Genomic DNA, 16,990 nt, shown 5'->3' with positions numbered 1-16,990 from the left:
GAAATTATAGGTGTAATACAATTCCAGTTTTCACCAGTAATATTATAAGTTAACTGTGATTATATGAAATAAATGCATTGTCAATGCTTATGCATTGACTCGAGCAGCAATTTTCTCCCACAACAATTCTCTCTCTGTTGCAGCAGCAGCCGCTGTCTTGGTTTTTTAACAAAATACATGTTCAAACTCGCTGTATGTGCGCATGAGTATTTCCGCCGACCAGTTTGTTTGTGGTTGTTACCATGGTGAATTGTAGTATCATGGCTCCATTCATGCTGCCTTTTTATTGTGGTGGTGCACGTGCGTGAACATACTCGGAGTTGATTGAACCAACTCATATCAGCTGTTCTGGAACCGAAAACTCAGTTTCCCATCTCAGGGTAAATCAACTCAGAGTTCAGGGTTAGACTCAGAGTTTGTTAAACCTTCTACCTGAAACGGACCCCAGCTGATGGTGGCGCCTGCAACTCAGTTGGTCAAGTCTCCAGAGGCTGGTTTTAGAACGTAATAGAGAAGTCAGCTTGTAAAGTCAGCTACAAACTATAGAAATAAAATTATCCATAATCCATTTTATTTCTATGATACAAACTGTCAAGTGGTTGAGTTAATGGAGGCTCAATGACTGCGCGCGAGCACGGTAATGTGGTTGAGCGAGCTAGAGAGTGACTGAAGAGAGGGAGCGGCGTTAGAACTAAGCATGGATCACATAAATAAAACGTTTTCACCGATTCATCACTAGAAATGCAACTGTAGCAAGCATCTGACCATCACTAACGTTACCCACATTCATATCTTGACGCAGAAAATGATATATCCAGCTACAAGAAAGCAAATCTTTGGTCCGACCTGGGCTGTACGCTTGTTAACAGAACACTTTCAAAGTTCCATCTCCCATTATACGCTGGTGATGAATGTTGTTGTCTGCAGCTGTTTCAGACAAAGAAGAGAACCTGGACAAAAACCAGCTAGAGTTGCTCTATCGCAACGACAGGTAGGCGTGTGTGTGTGTGTGTGTGTGTGTGTGTGTGTGTGTGTGTGTGTGTGTGTGTGTGCGTGTGTGTGTGTGTGTGTGCAAGCATATTTTCTGTTCACTGGGTGTGAGGTAAATATTAGTTATTTTTCTACAATTTTTCTTTTTTTTCTTCCCAATTGCAGTTACCAGTGATTCCCAGTATGTACCACAGTCCATGCCACTTTTGTGTTATTTCTCTTGTTTTGACCACTTAGTATAAAGTACATTTTAAATTTCGCTCCTGCATTTGATTACCGCCAGCATTAATAGTAACCCCAATCTTATTTAACATCGTAAGTCATTGTGAAGTCTTCATTTTCTCTTCTCTCCTCCCTCCAGCAGCGACTGCTGTAAGCAGGAGCTCTCCACACTGAGTGAGGTGAGAGCCACAAAGGCTTTTTCGCCAAGTAAACAGAAGTCACATTATTAGCAATTCTATAATGTAAGTGAAGTATTTCTCTCTGAGTCTCTTGTTCTTGTCAGGTGCAGACTGGGGAGGTGAATGGTTTGGGTCTGAAGGTAACCTCTAACCAGGAGTTCACCAGGGACACCAATGGATACCTGCCACAGGTGAGAAACACTCACACACACACACACACACACACACACACACGCACACACACACACACACACACACACACACACACACACACACACACACACACACACACACACACACACACACACACACACACACACACAGGACACCTATCAAACTAATTTTATCCCAAGGGCCATAAACAGCCCAATTTGATCTCAAGTGGGCCACACCAGTTTGCCTTTGCATAATAACCGGGTACAGGTACATAATGAACAATCTATTTACGACCAATGATGAACAGCTTGAGATATCATAAGAAAAATTAGTGCAATTTCAACAATACATTATGTCTCAGTCCTCCAGTGCACCGGATTAGACCCTTTGGCGGGCCGGTTATGGCTCTGGGGCTGGATGTTTGACACCCCTGACCTACAGGTGGATGTGTGACAGTAACACTCCCCAATCCCTGACCAGTTACAGCCAATCCATGTCAGTAACATTTTCCATACATTTGCAATATTCTCCTTACTCTCTCTCAGGTTGCGGTGGAAATCCCAAACGTGAAGCGGGTGAAGGCCAGGAGAGACTCCCAGTATCCCACCAAGAGGGATCATATGATCTGTAAATGCCTGTCGCTCAGCATCACCTACGCTGCGACAATCGGTGGCCTCATCACCATCACCGGCACCTCAACCAACCTCATCTTTGCCGAGCAGTTTAACACGTAGGTACCCATGAGCTCAGTTACCAACCTTCTGGGCTGACAAGCATCCACCATCCACTGAGTAAATATTAAAGCAGCTTTAAAACCTGGTATCAGACAGGTGTTTTTGGTCTGGTGTTAGCTCCTGTAGACAGCATCTCAACCAGAGATGTAGACTTGAGACTTGGTGACTTGGACTCGAGTCACCTTTTTGATGACTTGCGACTTGACAAAAAATAAATGACTTGAGACTTGACTTGAGGCATGATTACTCGGATCGGATGACTGGCATGTATTCATAAGTTCGAACGTTAGATGTTCAATATAAAATAGTATTGTTTAATGTTGTCACGTTTCTGTCTAACTATCAAGTATGTATGTACTTTATACAGACTAGCCAATCATTTTATGAGATGGGCTACTAATACCTTGTCTTTTCTCTTTATAAAGACTGGATACTACAGGTGAGAGTGCTTTATCTTGGGTGTAAAAAAAAAAAAAAAAAAAGTGACTTGATTTGGGACTTGACTTGCCTTAACTAAGGACTCAACTTGACTTGACATAACCTGTGACTTGACTTGACTTGCCCCAGATGACACTGATCTCAACTCAAGCATATTAACAGCTTGGTTGGTTTCTTGGCTGCTGTGCTGGTCAGACTGGGACAGTTCATGTTAACTCAGTGTGTGGGGGGTTGCAGGGTCTGAGATCAAACTAATCAGCCCTTACAGTCCTGGCAGAGCCAATTTCCTCCAGCCACAGCACTAAGTCCAGTAGAATGGCCTCCTTCATGTTGCAGCTTGTTGGACAAAGGTCAGGTTATGTGTGTGTGTGTGTGTGTGTGTGTGTGTGTGTGTGTGTGTGTGTGTGTGTGTGTGTGTGTGTGTGTGTGATGTTACCAGGAACAGCAATCAATCCAAGCAGTGAATATTAGAGTACCCCTAAATATTACCTTTTGAGTTTTAGTTCAGTTTAGTCCAATAAAGTCAAATTGCATGTAAACCCAATGAACTGAGCCGGACATCTTGAGTCAGTCAGTTCAAGTCCTCTGCAACAAGTCCATACTAGTACGACAAGGTCAAGCGATCACATGTTGCATGCTCAGTAAATTTCCTTTTATGCTATGCCTTTTGTGCATTTTCCACATTTTTGGGCTTGACGTTAATCTTTTTTTTTTGTTGCTTTCAAATGAAGTTCAACAAAATCATCATTTCTCATTTCATGTTATCTCTGCTGAGTCAACAGACACATGTAGGCATGATTTTCTTTTCCCTCCTCTCTTTTTCTCCCTTTCTTGTTTGGGGAAATAACCTCTTCAGTGATACATTTATGCATTTTAATTCATTTATAAACCCCTGGCTCATATGTGTTCCAGAAAGATTCCTGCAGGGCACGTTCAAAACTTTTTTGCACATTCAAAACATTCCACATATCTGTGTTTTCTGTGTTTTGAGACCATTTTTGACAACTTTGCTTTTCAAAAGTGATGGGGACAAAAGGTGACGTTAATCTTTGTTGATACATATTGACAGTTGTATGCAATGATTAAAATCAAAGCTTCTAGACCATCATTTACCTACTTTTGTTCTTAAAACTAGTGCTACATCACTGGTTATGTGGTATTGCTTTATTGTAATTGAACACTTTCAGTGTCGCCAGGTTTTTGTGTGTGCTTTCTTCCATATAAATCATGTGAAACTAAGTAATTGAAGGCGATGGATCACTGAGGTTTATTGAAGGGAGTTCACACACCATCATCATTTCTAAATGTCACCTTTACCCTGCTTATTATCCATACAGCAGAGAGCTCAGCGAGGCATGTCTGAGCAAACACACATTATCACCTGTACAGCGTGGCTCTGTTAGAGCTTCAAGATTAGATTTAGAGTTAGATTAGATTAGATAGACTTTACTTCACTTCCAAAATTGGGATATTTCAGTGCTACAGCAGCAAAATATCAGACACACAGCAGCACACATACACAATATACATACAAGAACAGATGTTCAAAAAATAAAGATAAAAATACAAAGGTAAGAAGAATGTACAAACGTAGATTCAGGTGGCCAATAAAAAACGTACAACCTACTTAAATATTATTTATAAAGATGTAAGTAGAACCTATGTTTGTGCAAGTTGCACTTAGTGCAGTATTGTGATGTACAGTATATCACATGATGTAAAAGTGCACTGAAGACGAATGACCACTGGTACTCTCTGCACCGTCGGTTGGTTCTGACCCCCTACCGTGGTTCTCTTTTCTTTATACAACCAAAAATAACAAGCGTGACTTTCATCTGTGCAAACATTTCTGACTGTGCCTCACACTGACAGGGACTTTGATGCTGTGTGTCCACATGTCAGTGATCTTAGTGGCTCCTGCTGTCCATCAAGTGGAGCTGTCGAGGGAACACACAAACACTTGGGCAGTGGTAGTACTGAACCGCTGACACACAGTCATTTATATGAGCAATGTTTATGGCTAACCTCGCTCCTCATGTATTCATTTTAAAGTACAGAGCATCTTTTCTCATGTTTTGACACTGATAGAATCAGAACCAAAAAAGGGTTTATATTGCCACGGTAAGTTACACTTGCGTGGAATTTGCCTTGGTGGTTGGTGCATACATAAACAAACAAACATATATATTAGACATTAAACAATAAATACAGAAAAAAATATTTACAAAATAGCTGTTTAGCATAAGAAAAAGGAGGAGGTGCTACAGTCAAAACAATTTTGACAGCAACCATCGCTACAGTACATCCAAATTCCATCTGTGGTGGTTTGTCCAATAACGCCATGTTGTTGGTAAGATGAGACGAGGGGAAAACTTGGGCAACATCAGGTCAGTCCTAGGTCACAGGTCAGCGTCCACACTCAGTCACTAAACCTGTCCCATCTTCAAGTATAAATGTATGTCTGTCTCTGGAAGTTGAGGGAGTCGAAGCAGCCACATGTTGTGGGAATGTTGTGTTCAGGGACCGTCTCCTTTGAAGGTCAGCGGAAAACAAGCCATAGGGCCACACACACACACAGACAACTTACCGACAAACACATACCCCCGCAGATAGCCTTTCCCCAAAAAGAGATAGACTGGACTTACAAAACAACAAGATTTAGGTGAGCATCCATTATGGCGCCATTACTATTTTTGCATAACCCTAACTTGACAGCTTCAGCAGGAGATAAATGCCTCGTGGAAATACACAGAGTTGGGATGGCACTACACGACTAAACTGTAGGGCTGCAACTAACGACTATTTTCATTGTCGATTAATCTTCTCTCTAGTTGTTTGGTCTCTAAAATGACAGAAAATGGTGAAAAATGTCAATCTGTGTTTCCCAAAGCCGTCCTCAAATGTCTTGTTTTGTCCACAACTCAAAGATATTCAGTTTACAGTCACAGAGGAGTGAAGAAACTAGAACAGTATTCACATTTAAGAAGCTGGAATCCAAAGAATTTTTTTGACTACTGACTCACCCCGTATCAGTGTGGCGAGTTAATAAGCAGAGAGCTGTCAGTCTAAACTGTCTGTCAAAGCAAACTGACCAGAGACCAGAGGTCAAGGTAGGCAGTTGATGGGAGACAAATGGTTATTTTTAACCCAGATTAGCTTCAATTCTTATCAGTACAAGTGCTGTCAGTGGTCACAAGGTTCAGCCTTTAAAACATGTTATATTTTCGTGTCTGGCCGCTTTCACGGTCCATCCATTGTAGGATTATTCAGACGCATTTTAAATAAACACTTTCCTAGTGCTGACACAAAAATACATACGTACATAAAGGATACACATATACAATTCAACACAAAAAAACAGATAAAGACAAGGTAAGAACAAGTGGTATTTAAACAGCAATATATCGCACATTACCATATCAAATCAATGGGACAGTTATTTAGTGATGGACCTTGTTGGATGGGATTGGTGGCCCCTGTGCTAATGTCAGTGCTACTGTTCCTCTAAATTAAGACCACATATCCTATCAGCCCTCTTCCTTCCCGACTGCAAAGCTCATTTCCAGCCAACGTTGTATAAAATAACCTACACACACGCGCAAGTAACTCTGTATCTCTGTCTTTGTCTCTTCAGTCGCTATCCAGATGCAAAGGTGATAAACTTTGGCACGTGGTTCATCTTCAGCTTCCCCATCGCCATCATCATGCTGGTCCTCACCTGGCTATGGCTGCACTTCCTCTTCCTCGGCTGCAAGTGAGTGTGTGTTTGGGGGTGTATTTTACAGTTTGTATCGTACTGCACTGTGTGATTATGTTGGTGTGCATACCCCACAGTACCTGCTGGGCAGGAGTACTGTAGTGTATCTTATCATTATAGACTCATGATAATCCCCTGTCTGTCTGCCGTTGAGCCACGGTGCCTTTAGGTGTCCTGCGGCTGCAGGTTGGAAAAAACAGAGCGAGTGTGTCAGGTCGCCATGTGGTTGATGATGTTGTTGTTGTGTGTGTGTGTGTGTGTGTGTGTGTGTGTGTGTGTGTGTGTGTGTGTGTGTGTGTGTTCAGCTTCAGGGAGACATGCTCGTTGAGTAAGAAACGCAAAACCAGGAGAGAGATGCTTTCAGAGAGGAGGATCCAAGAGGAGTACACCAAACTGGGACCCATCAGGTGTGTACAAGCATTTCTGTGTGTGTGTGTGTTTTCTTAGTCCTAGCTTTCCTGACTGGATGTCACTAGAATTTTTTGATGCTATATTTATAGGAATTTGGGCAATTCCTGTGACTGAAAAACAACATTTAGCTACAGAAATTCATGGGAAATTTTTGGAATATTTACATCAGGGTCATGGCGGTAATTTCTCGTATGGAATTCTAAACACTGCAAAAATGTCCAGTTCCACATACCATTCAAAGATATAAAGACAAGTTTTAAATTCCCAGTAAACAATGTGAGACTTTTGGCAGTAGCCTGGGTGTATTTGTGTGTCTTACTCTTACTCACATACCTAGACATTACATTGTTGCACAATCGAGTTATCGCTCATGTAATTGTTGCTCCTTTGCTTTTGTGTTTTCTGTGTGTGTGTGTGTGTCCCAGCTACCCAGAGGTGGTGACCGGTGTTTTCTTCATCCTGATGACTCTGCTGTGGTTCACCAGAGAGCCTGGTTTTGTGCCCGGCTGGACATCTCTTTTTGAGAAGTAAGTGCTCTTGCGAGTCGACACACCACAAATGGTTTTGTCATCACTACCAAATGTTATTGTTGAGACACACACTGTCACACAGAAAGAGGTTGCATCCGAAATCGCATACTATGCACTATACTCAATACGTATACTATCGTTCAACATACTTTTGTGTAAATAAACAGTAGCGTGTATCTTTTCGGACGCACTAAGCTGTGATTTTCAACGTCACTTCCTGAGAATCTCCTTGCCATTAGAGACGCGTAACCATGGTAACTCCTGCTGACCTCCGCTCTAGCGGCATCGCCAGATAATGCTTAAAGTAATGAAAAAGGAATGCAACTAGACCAACAGTGCGCAGGTGACAAAGTCACAGATTTTTATATGTAGAAATGTAAATCAAAGCGTTGTTGACGTTACAGAGCTGCCTTGGTTGCTGTCCGTTTGTTTCAAACGTTGTCATTACTACTGCGTTGCATTGTGGGATACTTATGCCAGCGTAGTGTCCAGTGTTTGCATACTGTAATATTTCACCGGAAATAGTATGCAGTTCATGTTCTAATGGTTTCATACTAACATTTCAGACATACTAAATAGCATGTTACTATGGAATTTCGGACGCAACCAGAGATGAACTGAGACACTTTTAAGCATGCACATAGTATCGCTGGACTTTACACTGAACTTTATGACAACTAGATAAATACAAAGAGTTTATATATATATATTTATATGCGTGTGTGTGTGTGTGTGTGTGTGTGTGTGTGTGTGTGTGTTTCCCTCTCAGGAAAGGCTACAGGACCGATGCGACAGTGTCGGTCCTTCTGGGCTTCCTGCTCTTCCTCATCCCTGCCAGGCGACCCTTCTCCTCCTCCGCTTCCTCCTCCTCCAGTTTCAGGAACACAGGTGAGGACCATGCACTCATCCAGCTAACAGATTTTGGTATAGCTCTCCGTGTTTCCCCCAGAAAAATTGTTTAGCCCGGTGGCGAGTGTATTTTTTTCGACGAGGGTCCGGCTCGGACCTGTCCCAGACTGATGGCAGCATTCATGTAAATCCCAAAGTCAGTGCTAAAAAGCTAACTGGAGATTCGAAAAATAGAACTGTCTAAGTTTCCAACCGAGCCGCCCCACCGTAACTGTAGTTTAAAAAACTTCTTAAAATACATAAATATTAATAAATAATTCCCAGGGTTGCTGGCTCCACTACAATATATTTGGTATATCTCCTCGACAGGTGGGGTTTAACTTATCGGACAATGTAAAGGGGTCCATGAAGAAGCATTGCAAATCATCCTCAATTACCAACCAATATATTTACTGGGATGGTCCGAACATCACATTGTGTTTAATATAGTCTACTCAAATTATCTGATACTCAAAGAAGATGTATTCAAACTATAGAAACACAAAAGTATTTTGTTTGGGTTAATAAAAAAAGGAAAAAACTTTATTCAAAATATGTATGATTAATCGACTAGTTGTCAACATAGACAGTGAAAGAAATGGACACAGCGACGCCATAGACTTCGACGGAGACCAGTGAAGTCAATTAGAAGCACTTTTATGGTGATGGCTGAGCGTTACTGCTCAAACTGAACTTGACGACGTAGATGTGACGTGAGCAACCTGTCTGAAAGTTATGTCTTCTGGTAGCTGTGCCAAGAGAAATCGGTTTGTTCGTGGATAAATGTTACTTCATATGAATTCACTTGCCACATACCGAAGTATTTCCATTCCATCAAAACGTTGCTGAAATATTTTGTTCCGATGCTTTCATGGACTCTCTATGGGCTTCTCCCTTGACGGTATGCCTCCACGTCCCCCCGATTGCCTGCGAGCTTCTCCTGTACGGTAATTTCTCTACTGTGCGACAGAAAGTCGCGTGGTTATGACACAGTCATTAGCCTATTTTTGCAAAAACGGCTGCTACGGAGCCATACCGTGAGATACAAGGTAATGAAGCCTTTTATACATTGTCGTGTTTCTTTAGAAATAAACAATGGACAAATAGAGTATTTAAATGCTTCAGATATAAAGTTATCCGCTGTCAAAGTGACGCCAAAATGAATGGCAGTCAATGGAATGCTAGCGGAAGGTGATGGCTCGTTGGCCTCAGAATCTCCCCATAGGAGGTACGCTTTCCGGATGCTCGCTTACCCCCTTGGATGTCAACTATTAAATTAATCGCCAACTGTTTTGATAATCACTTAAAGCTATAGTGCGTAGTTTCTGTCGCCCCAATGAGGAATTCTAAGTAATGATAACAAAACTGTCGACATGATACAAGCCTTTCGTGACCGCGCACTCTCCCCCACCCCCTTCTTTGTCTGTCAGAACAACCATTGTAATATTCTTGTAATCACTAAATGTGTGACAGTGTTAGACAGCCATACACAGTGTCAGTGTGCCTGTGCAGGTTGATATATTGCCCGTATGCTGAAGCGGCTCAGAGAAACCCTTCACTTCAACTTCAGCCACCTGTGCTTTTCCACAGTTGTGCAACCGTTTGAAAAACACTGGAAAAGTCTGACATTTATTGTATTTCGCCGTGCTGCTCAATGCTGGTGTTTTAGTGCTGACACTTGTCGGCCCACTGACCTCTGAACACCATAACCTATAAGATGTAGTTCAGGCATGCAAACAGCTGCAAGCCATTTGTCTTTACCATGTGAAACACACAGAGAGGTAAACACATTTTGGACAACATTTTTAAATGACCTGACAAAATTCTGTTCAAATGAGGTTTTGCTAAATATGATGTAACATATTTGTAGAACAAAGTTTCCAATAATAAATGAACAATAGAATAATATTAACTTGGTTTTATGGAGCTCTTCTTATTTGAATAATTCCTATTTTGCCTATGATTAGTACCAAATTACATAGTTGTTTTCTGGAAACTTCCTGGGAAATCAATCGGAAGTTATCTGTAAAATGTCTCTATCATACATATACACTACAGTACAATGAAATATGTTATTTTTCAGCAGAAACTCATTTCTAAATTTCAATTATTACCAAAACACAATAATTACAAAAAAGTTTTTAAAATTCTGAATATTTTAGTAAAGAAACACTATAATATTAGATAACATAGATTATTTAATAGGGCTGGGTTAAAATACTTGATTCTCCAATTAAAAACGATTGAGTGATCGGATATCGATTAATAAAATCCAGAAATGGATGCCTTTTCACCATGGATGTATAAGTAAAAATACTCTAAACTAACTTTTGGGGCGGTCAATTCTTAATGTAAACAATAACCTGCTGCATTATGAAAAATATTTAAGGGTTGCATCTTGTTTGTACAATTTACAGCATTAGTTCGCTGAGAAAGCAAAGCAAAATTGGTATTGCAACTGTAATTTCCCCCACCTAATTCATATTGAATCGAAAGGTAATCAAATCAGGACCTTGTGAAATTGAATCGATCTGAGAAATTATTGGCGATACCCAGCCCTGTAATTTAATACTTGTGTATTTTAGCAATAGATTACCACATTATCATTCCAGCTGTGTTGACATATTTTCTGTGGTCTTAATCCGGACGACCAGATAATGAATCACATGACCCGCTGGCCCCCATGATCACCTGGAAGGACTTCCAGAGACTGATGCCATGGGAGATCGTCATCCTGGTGGGAGGAGGCTATGCACTGGCTGCTGGTTGCAAGGTATTATGCGTGTCTTTGTGTGTTGTTGTATGACAATACTGTTGAGGGTTAGGAGCCAATTTTTTATCTTCAACATTAGCCTCAGGTTATCTCATAAAGTTCAGGAGAGTTTCCAGATGAGAAGTCGAGATGATGTGATTTTGTCTGTCTGCACAACCTTGATTTGAATGACAGGCATGAGGTCTAAGCAGCAGAGATTCAGGTCAACATGAGGGTAAGGGTAGTCTATGTCCACGACATTTCATTTCCGGGATTGCTCTGGTGCTGCCGGAAATTCGGACGGATGTCCCTCATTTCGGCTGGATGTCTGTCACCTTCCTCTTTCTTTGTGTTGGCGTTCTAAACTCCGGTGGATTTCTGAGGACTCTGGTTAACTGCTCCTCAGATCTCTGCAGGCTAAATCCAGACGGCTAGCTAGACTATCTGTCCAATCTGAGTTTTCTGTTGCACGGCTAAAACAACCTTTGAACGTACACATGTTCCACCGAAACAAGTTCCTTCCGGAGGCTATTTTGCAGAGGCACCGTTGCTCCATCCGGAGCTTAGTGACGATTGTGATTGGTTTAAAGAAATGGCAATAAACCAAAGCATGTTTTTCTCCCATCCCAGAATGCTGTGTGGACTAGCCAGACCCTCCTCCGCAGCGCTGTGGAGGAAGGTCTGGCAATGCGAGACTAGGGTAAGGGAAACTGGCTCTACCCTTTAAGGCTGCTCACATGTTTTGTGTGTGTTTGTGTGTGTGTGTGCGTGTAGGTGTCAGGCCTGTCGGTGTGGATCGGCAGACAGCTGGAGCCTATGAGTGGTCTTCCTCCGTGGGCCGTCACCCTGCTGGCCTGCCTGCTGGTGTCAGCGGTCACAGAGTTCGCCTCCAACCCGGCGACTCTCACCGTCTTCCTGCCCATCCTGTCAGCGCTGGTACGACACACACTCCCTCACACACCCTTACTCTCAGTATCCGGTTCTCTTATACCTGGCAAATGTGTGCAAACAATGTGGAGGATGTATTGGGTTTGAGCTTAGGGTTCGGAAGGGTCTGCAGGGTCCAGGAGCTCATGGCAGTGCCCTTATAGAGCCTTTTAACCTCCCTGTAAGTTATGAGACACCAAAGAGAAAGACGCACTGACAAAAATCCAGACTTGTGTGTTTAGATAAAGCATTGATAAAGCAGGTACTTTACGTGAACAATGCATAAAACAACGCAAACGGCAAGGTTGGCTGTGCTCCTCAGACTCCTGCTCAGAAAAAATTTATAGTCCAAAATTTTTAACTTGATTCAATTCAGTTTATTTAAAAAGGGGACGGTGCAAATTAATATAATGCATGATTATACATGGGTTAAAAATGACAGAATTAGTCAAAAGGCTATTTTACATCTGTAATAAAATGCAAATAAACAAAAAAAGACATCACAAGCAGATCAGAACTTGGCACAAAACAAGACACAGCACAGAAGCAACCGTGTTTCCGCATAACCTGTGTCACGACGGTGGTTAACAACTAGTTCAATCAACCCAGGGTTTCCCAATCCAGTGGCGTGCGCGTTCACATAAGAGGCGGTGTTTGCACAGCATGACCAATCGTAAACATCTACCCGAGACGCATATTTTATATAAGAAGAGCAAATTATAATTCTACATAAATATGAAAAACACAGACACGGTTTTACAGGCAATACGCAATACAGTCGCTGCTTCCTAAAACAGGAAGGAAAGCTGGCAAAAAATAGCTGACGCTGTAAATGCGTAAATCACAACACTTATCAATATCACTTCTCCATCAGTCAGGCACGACTTATCTGACCATAATTACACTTGTCCATTCCATAAACTGTCGTTGCTTTAGCCTATTATTTCAGTTGCAACCCTGGCAGTGGAAGCGATCGTGAGAGCAAATAAAATATATAAAAACATAATTCAAACCGATGTGCGCATTGGCAACACACGGCTCAAGATGCCGATAGCCTATATGTAATTCCCTCCCATTAAAATATATATATTTTATAAAACTACCCATCAGGGAATGTTAACGGGGTTGTCGGTCTCTAAATGTTTTAACTTTTATGAGCGCATCCCTCTCTCCCTCTCCCTCTCTCTCTCTCTCTCTCTCTCTCTCTCTCTCTCTCTCTCTCTGTCTCTGTCTCTGTCTCTCTATCTCTCTCTGTCTCTCTCTCTTTCTCTCTTTGTCTCTCTCTGTCTCTCTCTCTCTCTCTGTCTCTGTCTCTCTATCTCTCTCTCTCTCTTTGTCTCTTTGTCTCTCTCTCTCTCTCTCTCTCTCTCTCTGCACACCGAGCTCCGGCGAGTATTGATTGGTCAGTAGGCGGTGCTTTTACACAGTTGATCTCTAATCTCCAACTTAACCTGCTCCCGACCAGGTTAGGTGTTCAGCGTAAGTTACCACGGCGATTGAACCCGGTAACAAGTGATCCACCGTCGTGGTACAGAAAACCCTGGGATGAACCTGAAGTTATCTCGTTAACGCCAAATCTTGCTTCGTAGTACAGGCCTCAGGTTACAAGGTAAAACAACAGAGCATAGAGCACATAGATTAGAAAAGACACAGCAGTTGAGAGCAAAAAAAGCAGTAGTGAAATAAGAGGAAAAATGATGCTAAAACAACTTTTGAACAAGTTCCTTCCCGAGCCTATTTTACAGAGGCACCGGGGCTCCGTCCGGCGCTTTGCGCCGCCCAAGACAATTGTGATTGGTTTAAAGAAATGCCGATAAACCAGAGCTCGTTTTCCTCCATCCCGGAATGATATGTGGAATTGCCAGTCCGGTCTGGCAATGCCAGACTATGTACGAACAAACATGATTTAACTTATTAATTAGGTGCTGGTAGGTGGATTTTGTAATCTTCGGACATAGCCAGACTAGCTTGCTAGATTCAAGGTGCTGTCCAGAGAAAATAAAAATAATAAGAAAAATATATATATATTTTTTTATTTTAGCCCACCAATGATACACTTACGAGACATTAAGTAAAAAAGAAAACCCAGAAAACCCTCATGGGGCTTGGCAGGTTGGGTTCCCCAGAATAATTCAACAATAGGTAGCATACAGTTAATAATAAAAAAAATAAAAAAATAACATAGTCTATGAAAACAGGACAGAAGAAAGGAACAATTAAATGAGGAAAGAAAATAAAGAGTGAAGACAGAGAAAAAAGGAAAAGTAATCATCAGCAAAAATGCACTGAACAATCCGGTTTTCAATCTGGATTTAAAAACTGCGATGGTGGAGGCATCCCTAAGGCCATCAGGCAGTTGGTTCCAGCGCTGTGCTGCATAATGACTAAAAGTCCATTTCTCTATTTGGCCCTGGGCTCCACTAGCCGTCCACACCCCCAGAGATCATAGATGTCTCACAGGGTTATATTGTTTTAGCATATCATCTAAATTTATATATTTAGGGCCAGCTCCATGTAAAGATTTATAGATAATTAAGAGGACTTTAAAATCAATTCTGTGACTTACTGGCAACCCGTGTAGGGATTTAAGAACCGGGGTGATGTGGGCTGTCCTTTTGGTTTTGTTCAAAAGTCTTGTTGCGGAATTATTATTATTATTATTATTATTATTTATTTTTGGGCATTTCCGCCTTTAATGGATAGGAAAGCTGAGATATAAAAGGGGACAGAGAGGGAGGAAGACATGCAGGAAATTGTCACAGGTCAAACTCAAACCCTTAACCTTCCGCGTTGAGGAATAAACCTCCACATACGTGCGCCCGCTCTACCAACTGAGCTAACCCGGCCACTTGTGGTGCAATTTTGAATAAGTTGTAGTCTTTTCAGGCTTGAGCTAATGTGGAGTCTGAAACCATCAGTTTAAATTTTTTTTAAAGGACTCAAATTCATCACACTTGTCAGCTGGAGGTGTGGTTGCACCTTGTTCTGAGAATGTTAATAGGCCTATGAAGGCAGTTTTTAACAGGCGTTTACCCTTTGACCTCTCCTCCATTTATCTTTGTCCTTCTTTCCCTTTCTTTCTCTCTCTGTCTCTCTCTGTCTCTTTACTCCCTTCTTCCCCCCACTTCCTTCCTTCCAGTCAGAGACTCTGCAAATCAACCCCCTCCACACTTTGATTCCGTCCACCATGTGTGTGTCATTCGGGGTCATGCTCCCAGTGGGGAACCCCCCCAACGCCATCGTCTTCAGTTACGGCCACGTGAAGATCAGCGACATGGTACATGCACGCACGCACGCACACACACACACACACACACACACACACACACACACACACACACACACACACACACACACACACATGCACACGCACAGTCACATGTTCTTTCTGCACCTGCAACAAAAGGCTCAAAAGTACAATGTGTCAAAGTTGTTTTATGTAATCAGAAGGATGCACATTTTTCATTCTTAACTCTTGCTGAACCCCCTATTTTTCTTTTTTTTTTTTTTTCAAATAGATGAATGCTTTTTTTTTTTACATATTGCCCCTTATTTTTTCCTCTCCCTCTCCTCCAGGTGAAAGCGGGCTTCGGGGTGAACCTGATCGGTGTGGCGGTGGTGATGTTGGCCATCACCACGTGGGGGGTTCCCCTCTTCAACCTGTCTGAGTTCCCAGCTTGGGCCGTGGCCAGGAACGTCACCGGGAGCTTATAACCGCCGCTGGCGTGGAGGATGAATCACTGAAAGACGGAAAGAGATGGGGCGGTGTTTCTGTAAAGAAAGACAACAAGAAAATGACGTCAAGAGGACGGTCTTGCTCAGAGTTCAGTCCTTTCTTAGACAAATCAAACTGGACCTGAAGAAGGATGGAGAGAAGGAGGAGGAGAAAAAGAGAGCGAAAAAACATGACCTGTTGCTTAGATGTAATATTTAGAGTTATATTTTTTGGGCTACAAGAGGGCGTTACGAGGAATGCAGAATGCCTTTGTTAAAGTGGCCACTGCGTGGAGCTCTGACCTCTGGTAAAACACTTTTTTTTTTTTTAAATCTCTTAATGAATCACTGAAGATATCACTGAAAGCTACAAACCTATTTGTGGTGATCAGGAGAATGATATTTAGGTTTTTTGATTTATAATAGAAACAATGATAAGTTTATTTCAGAGCCACATCATCATGCCTTGTTGTGTGGATTAGTTGATATCCAGATTTGAGACCATTGTAAGTAAGCCTCTTTTTACTACATGCTTGCTGAACTTCTGCTGCACTTAAATGTATTGCTCTTTAACCAGACCACATACATTGCAACATGACAAGTTTGCTGAGAGAGTTTGACATTTTGAGAGAGCTGGCTGCTGTATTAAAAGCATGATAAATGCGTGAAAAGAGGCTTCTGCTATGGCTGATAATGAACTGTATACATAGAGCTACTTGCTGTCAAGCCTTTAAGATGTACCTAGTATCATATATGCTTATATCTCCTGATATGATCTTTTTTTTAAAGAGGTAAAAGTTTGTTACTGTATATTTAGCAACAAATTGAAAGCTTAACACTGTCCGTAATTGTTCTTAGCGGTTGCCTGCATTACACTAGAAATCTAGGCCTCTTAAGCGTGATTTATGGTTCTGCGGAGGCTCCATGCAGAGCTTTCGCCCTAGCCTATGTAGCCTATGTAAGTGGCCTGAAGTTTATACTTGTGCGTTGTTGTGTGCGTTGATCTCTTTAAGGGAATAGTGGGGCCGGCATGTGTGTGTGTGCGTGGTGAGTGTGTGGTAGAGTTAGTCAGAGAGTGACGGTGATTAGCTTCAGAGCGAGTAGCGACTCTTGAGTCATAGTGAGAGAAACAAAGTGTCTCCCCTGTGCTTTCTGACCAAAGTGGGAAATCTGTAGCAGGAAAAGTTAACCCTCTCCTTGATTTCATGTTGTTTATGGAGAAGGACAACCAGGAAATGAGTCGGGGGGGGAAATGCAATGCTACCAAGCCACGGCTGAGTGACATGGGTCGC

General features: G+C 42.0%; 1 protein-coding gene across 2 annotated transcripts in view; it reads left to right on the top strand.

The window, feature by feature from the left end:
• The window catches only part of slc13a4 (solute carrier family 13 member 4), a 33,394-nt gene extending 17,375 nt beyond the window's left edge, over positions 1-16,019 (top strand). Inside the window, exons 5-16 of one of the 2 annotated variants that reach the window (XM_031306191.2) lie at positions 928-991; positions 1,352-1,391; positions 1,496-1,582; positions 2,093-2,277; positions 6,354-6,473; positions 6,782-6,883; positions 7,313-7,414; positions 8,187-8,305; positions 10,960-11,078; positions 11,832-11,993; positions 15,124-15,261; positions 15,561-16,019. In XM_031306191.2, the coding sequence (XP_031162051.1) occupies positions 928-991; positions 1,352-1,391; positions 1,496-1,582; positions 2,093-2,277; positions 6,354-6,473; positions 6,782-6,883; positions 7,313-7,414; positions 8,187-8,305; positions 10,960-11,078; positions 11,832-11,993; positions 15,124-15,261; positions 15,561-15,698 (1,376 nt within the window). In that variant the 3' untranslated portion in view covers positions 15,699-16,019. The remainder of the gene's footprint in view (positions 1-927; positions 992-1,351; positions 1,392-1,495; positions 1,583-2,092; positions 2,278-6,353; positions 6,474-6,781; positions 6,884-7,312; positions 7,415-8,186; positions 8,306-10,959; positions 11,079-11,831; positions 11,994-15,123; positions 15,262-15,560) is intronic. The other variant, XM_031306192.2, reaches the window with a different exon arrangement.
• Positions 16,020-16,990: the final 971 nt, after the last annotated feature.

Source organism: Sander lucioperca, chromosome 20, assembly GCF_008315115.2.
Source record: "Sander lucioperca isolate FBNREF2018 chromosome 20, SLUC_FBN_1.2, whole genome shotgun sequence".
Lineage (NCBI taxonomy): Eukaryota > Metazoa > Chordata > Actinopteri > Perciformes > Percidae > Sander > Sander lucioperca.
Note: the sequence above shows the minus strand (reverse complement) of the source record. Positions and strands in the feature narration are given on the sequence as shown.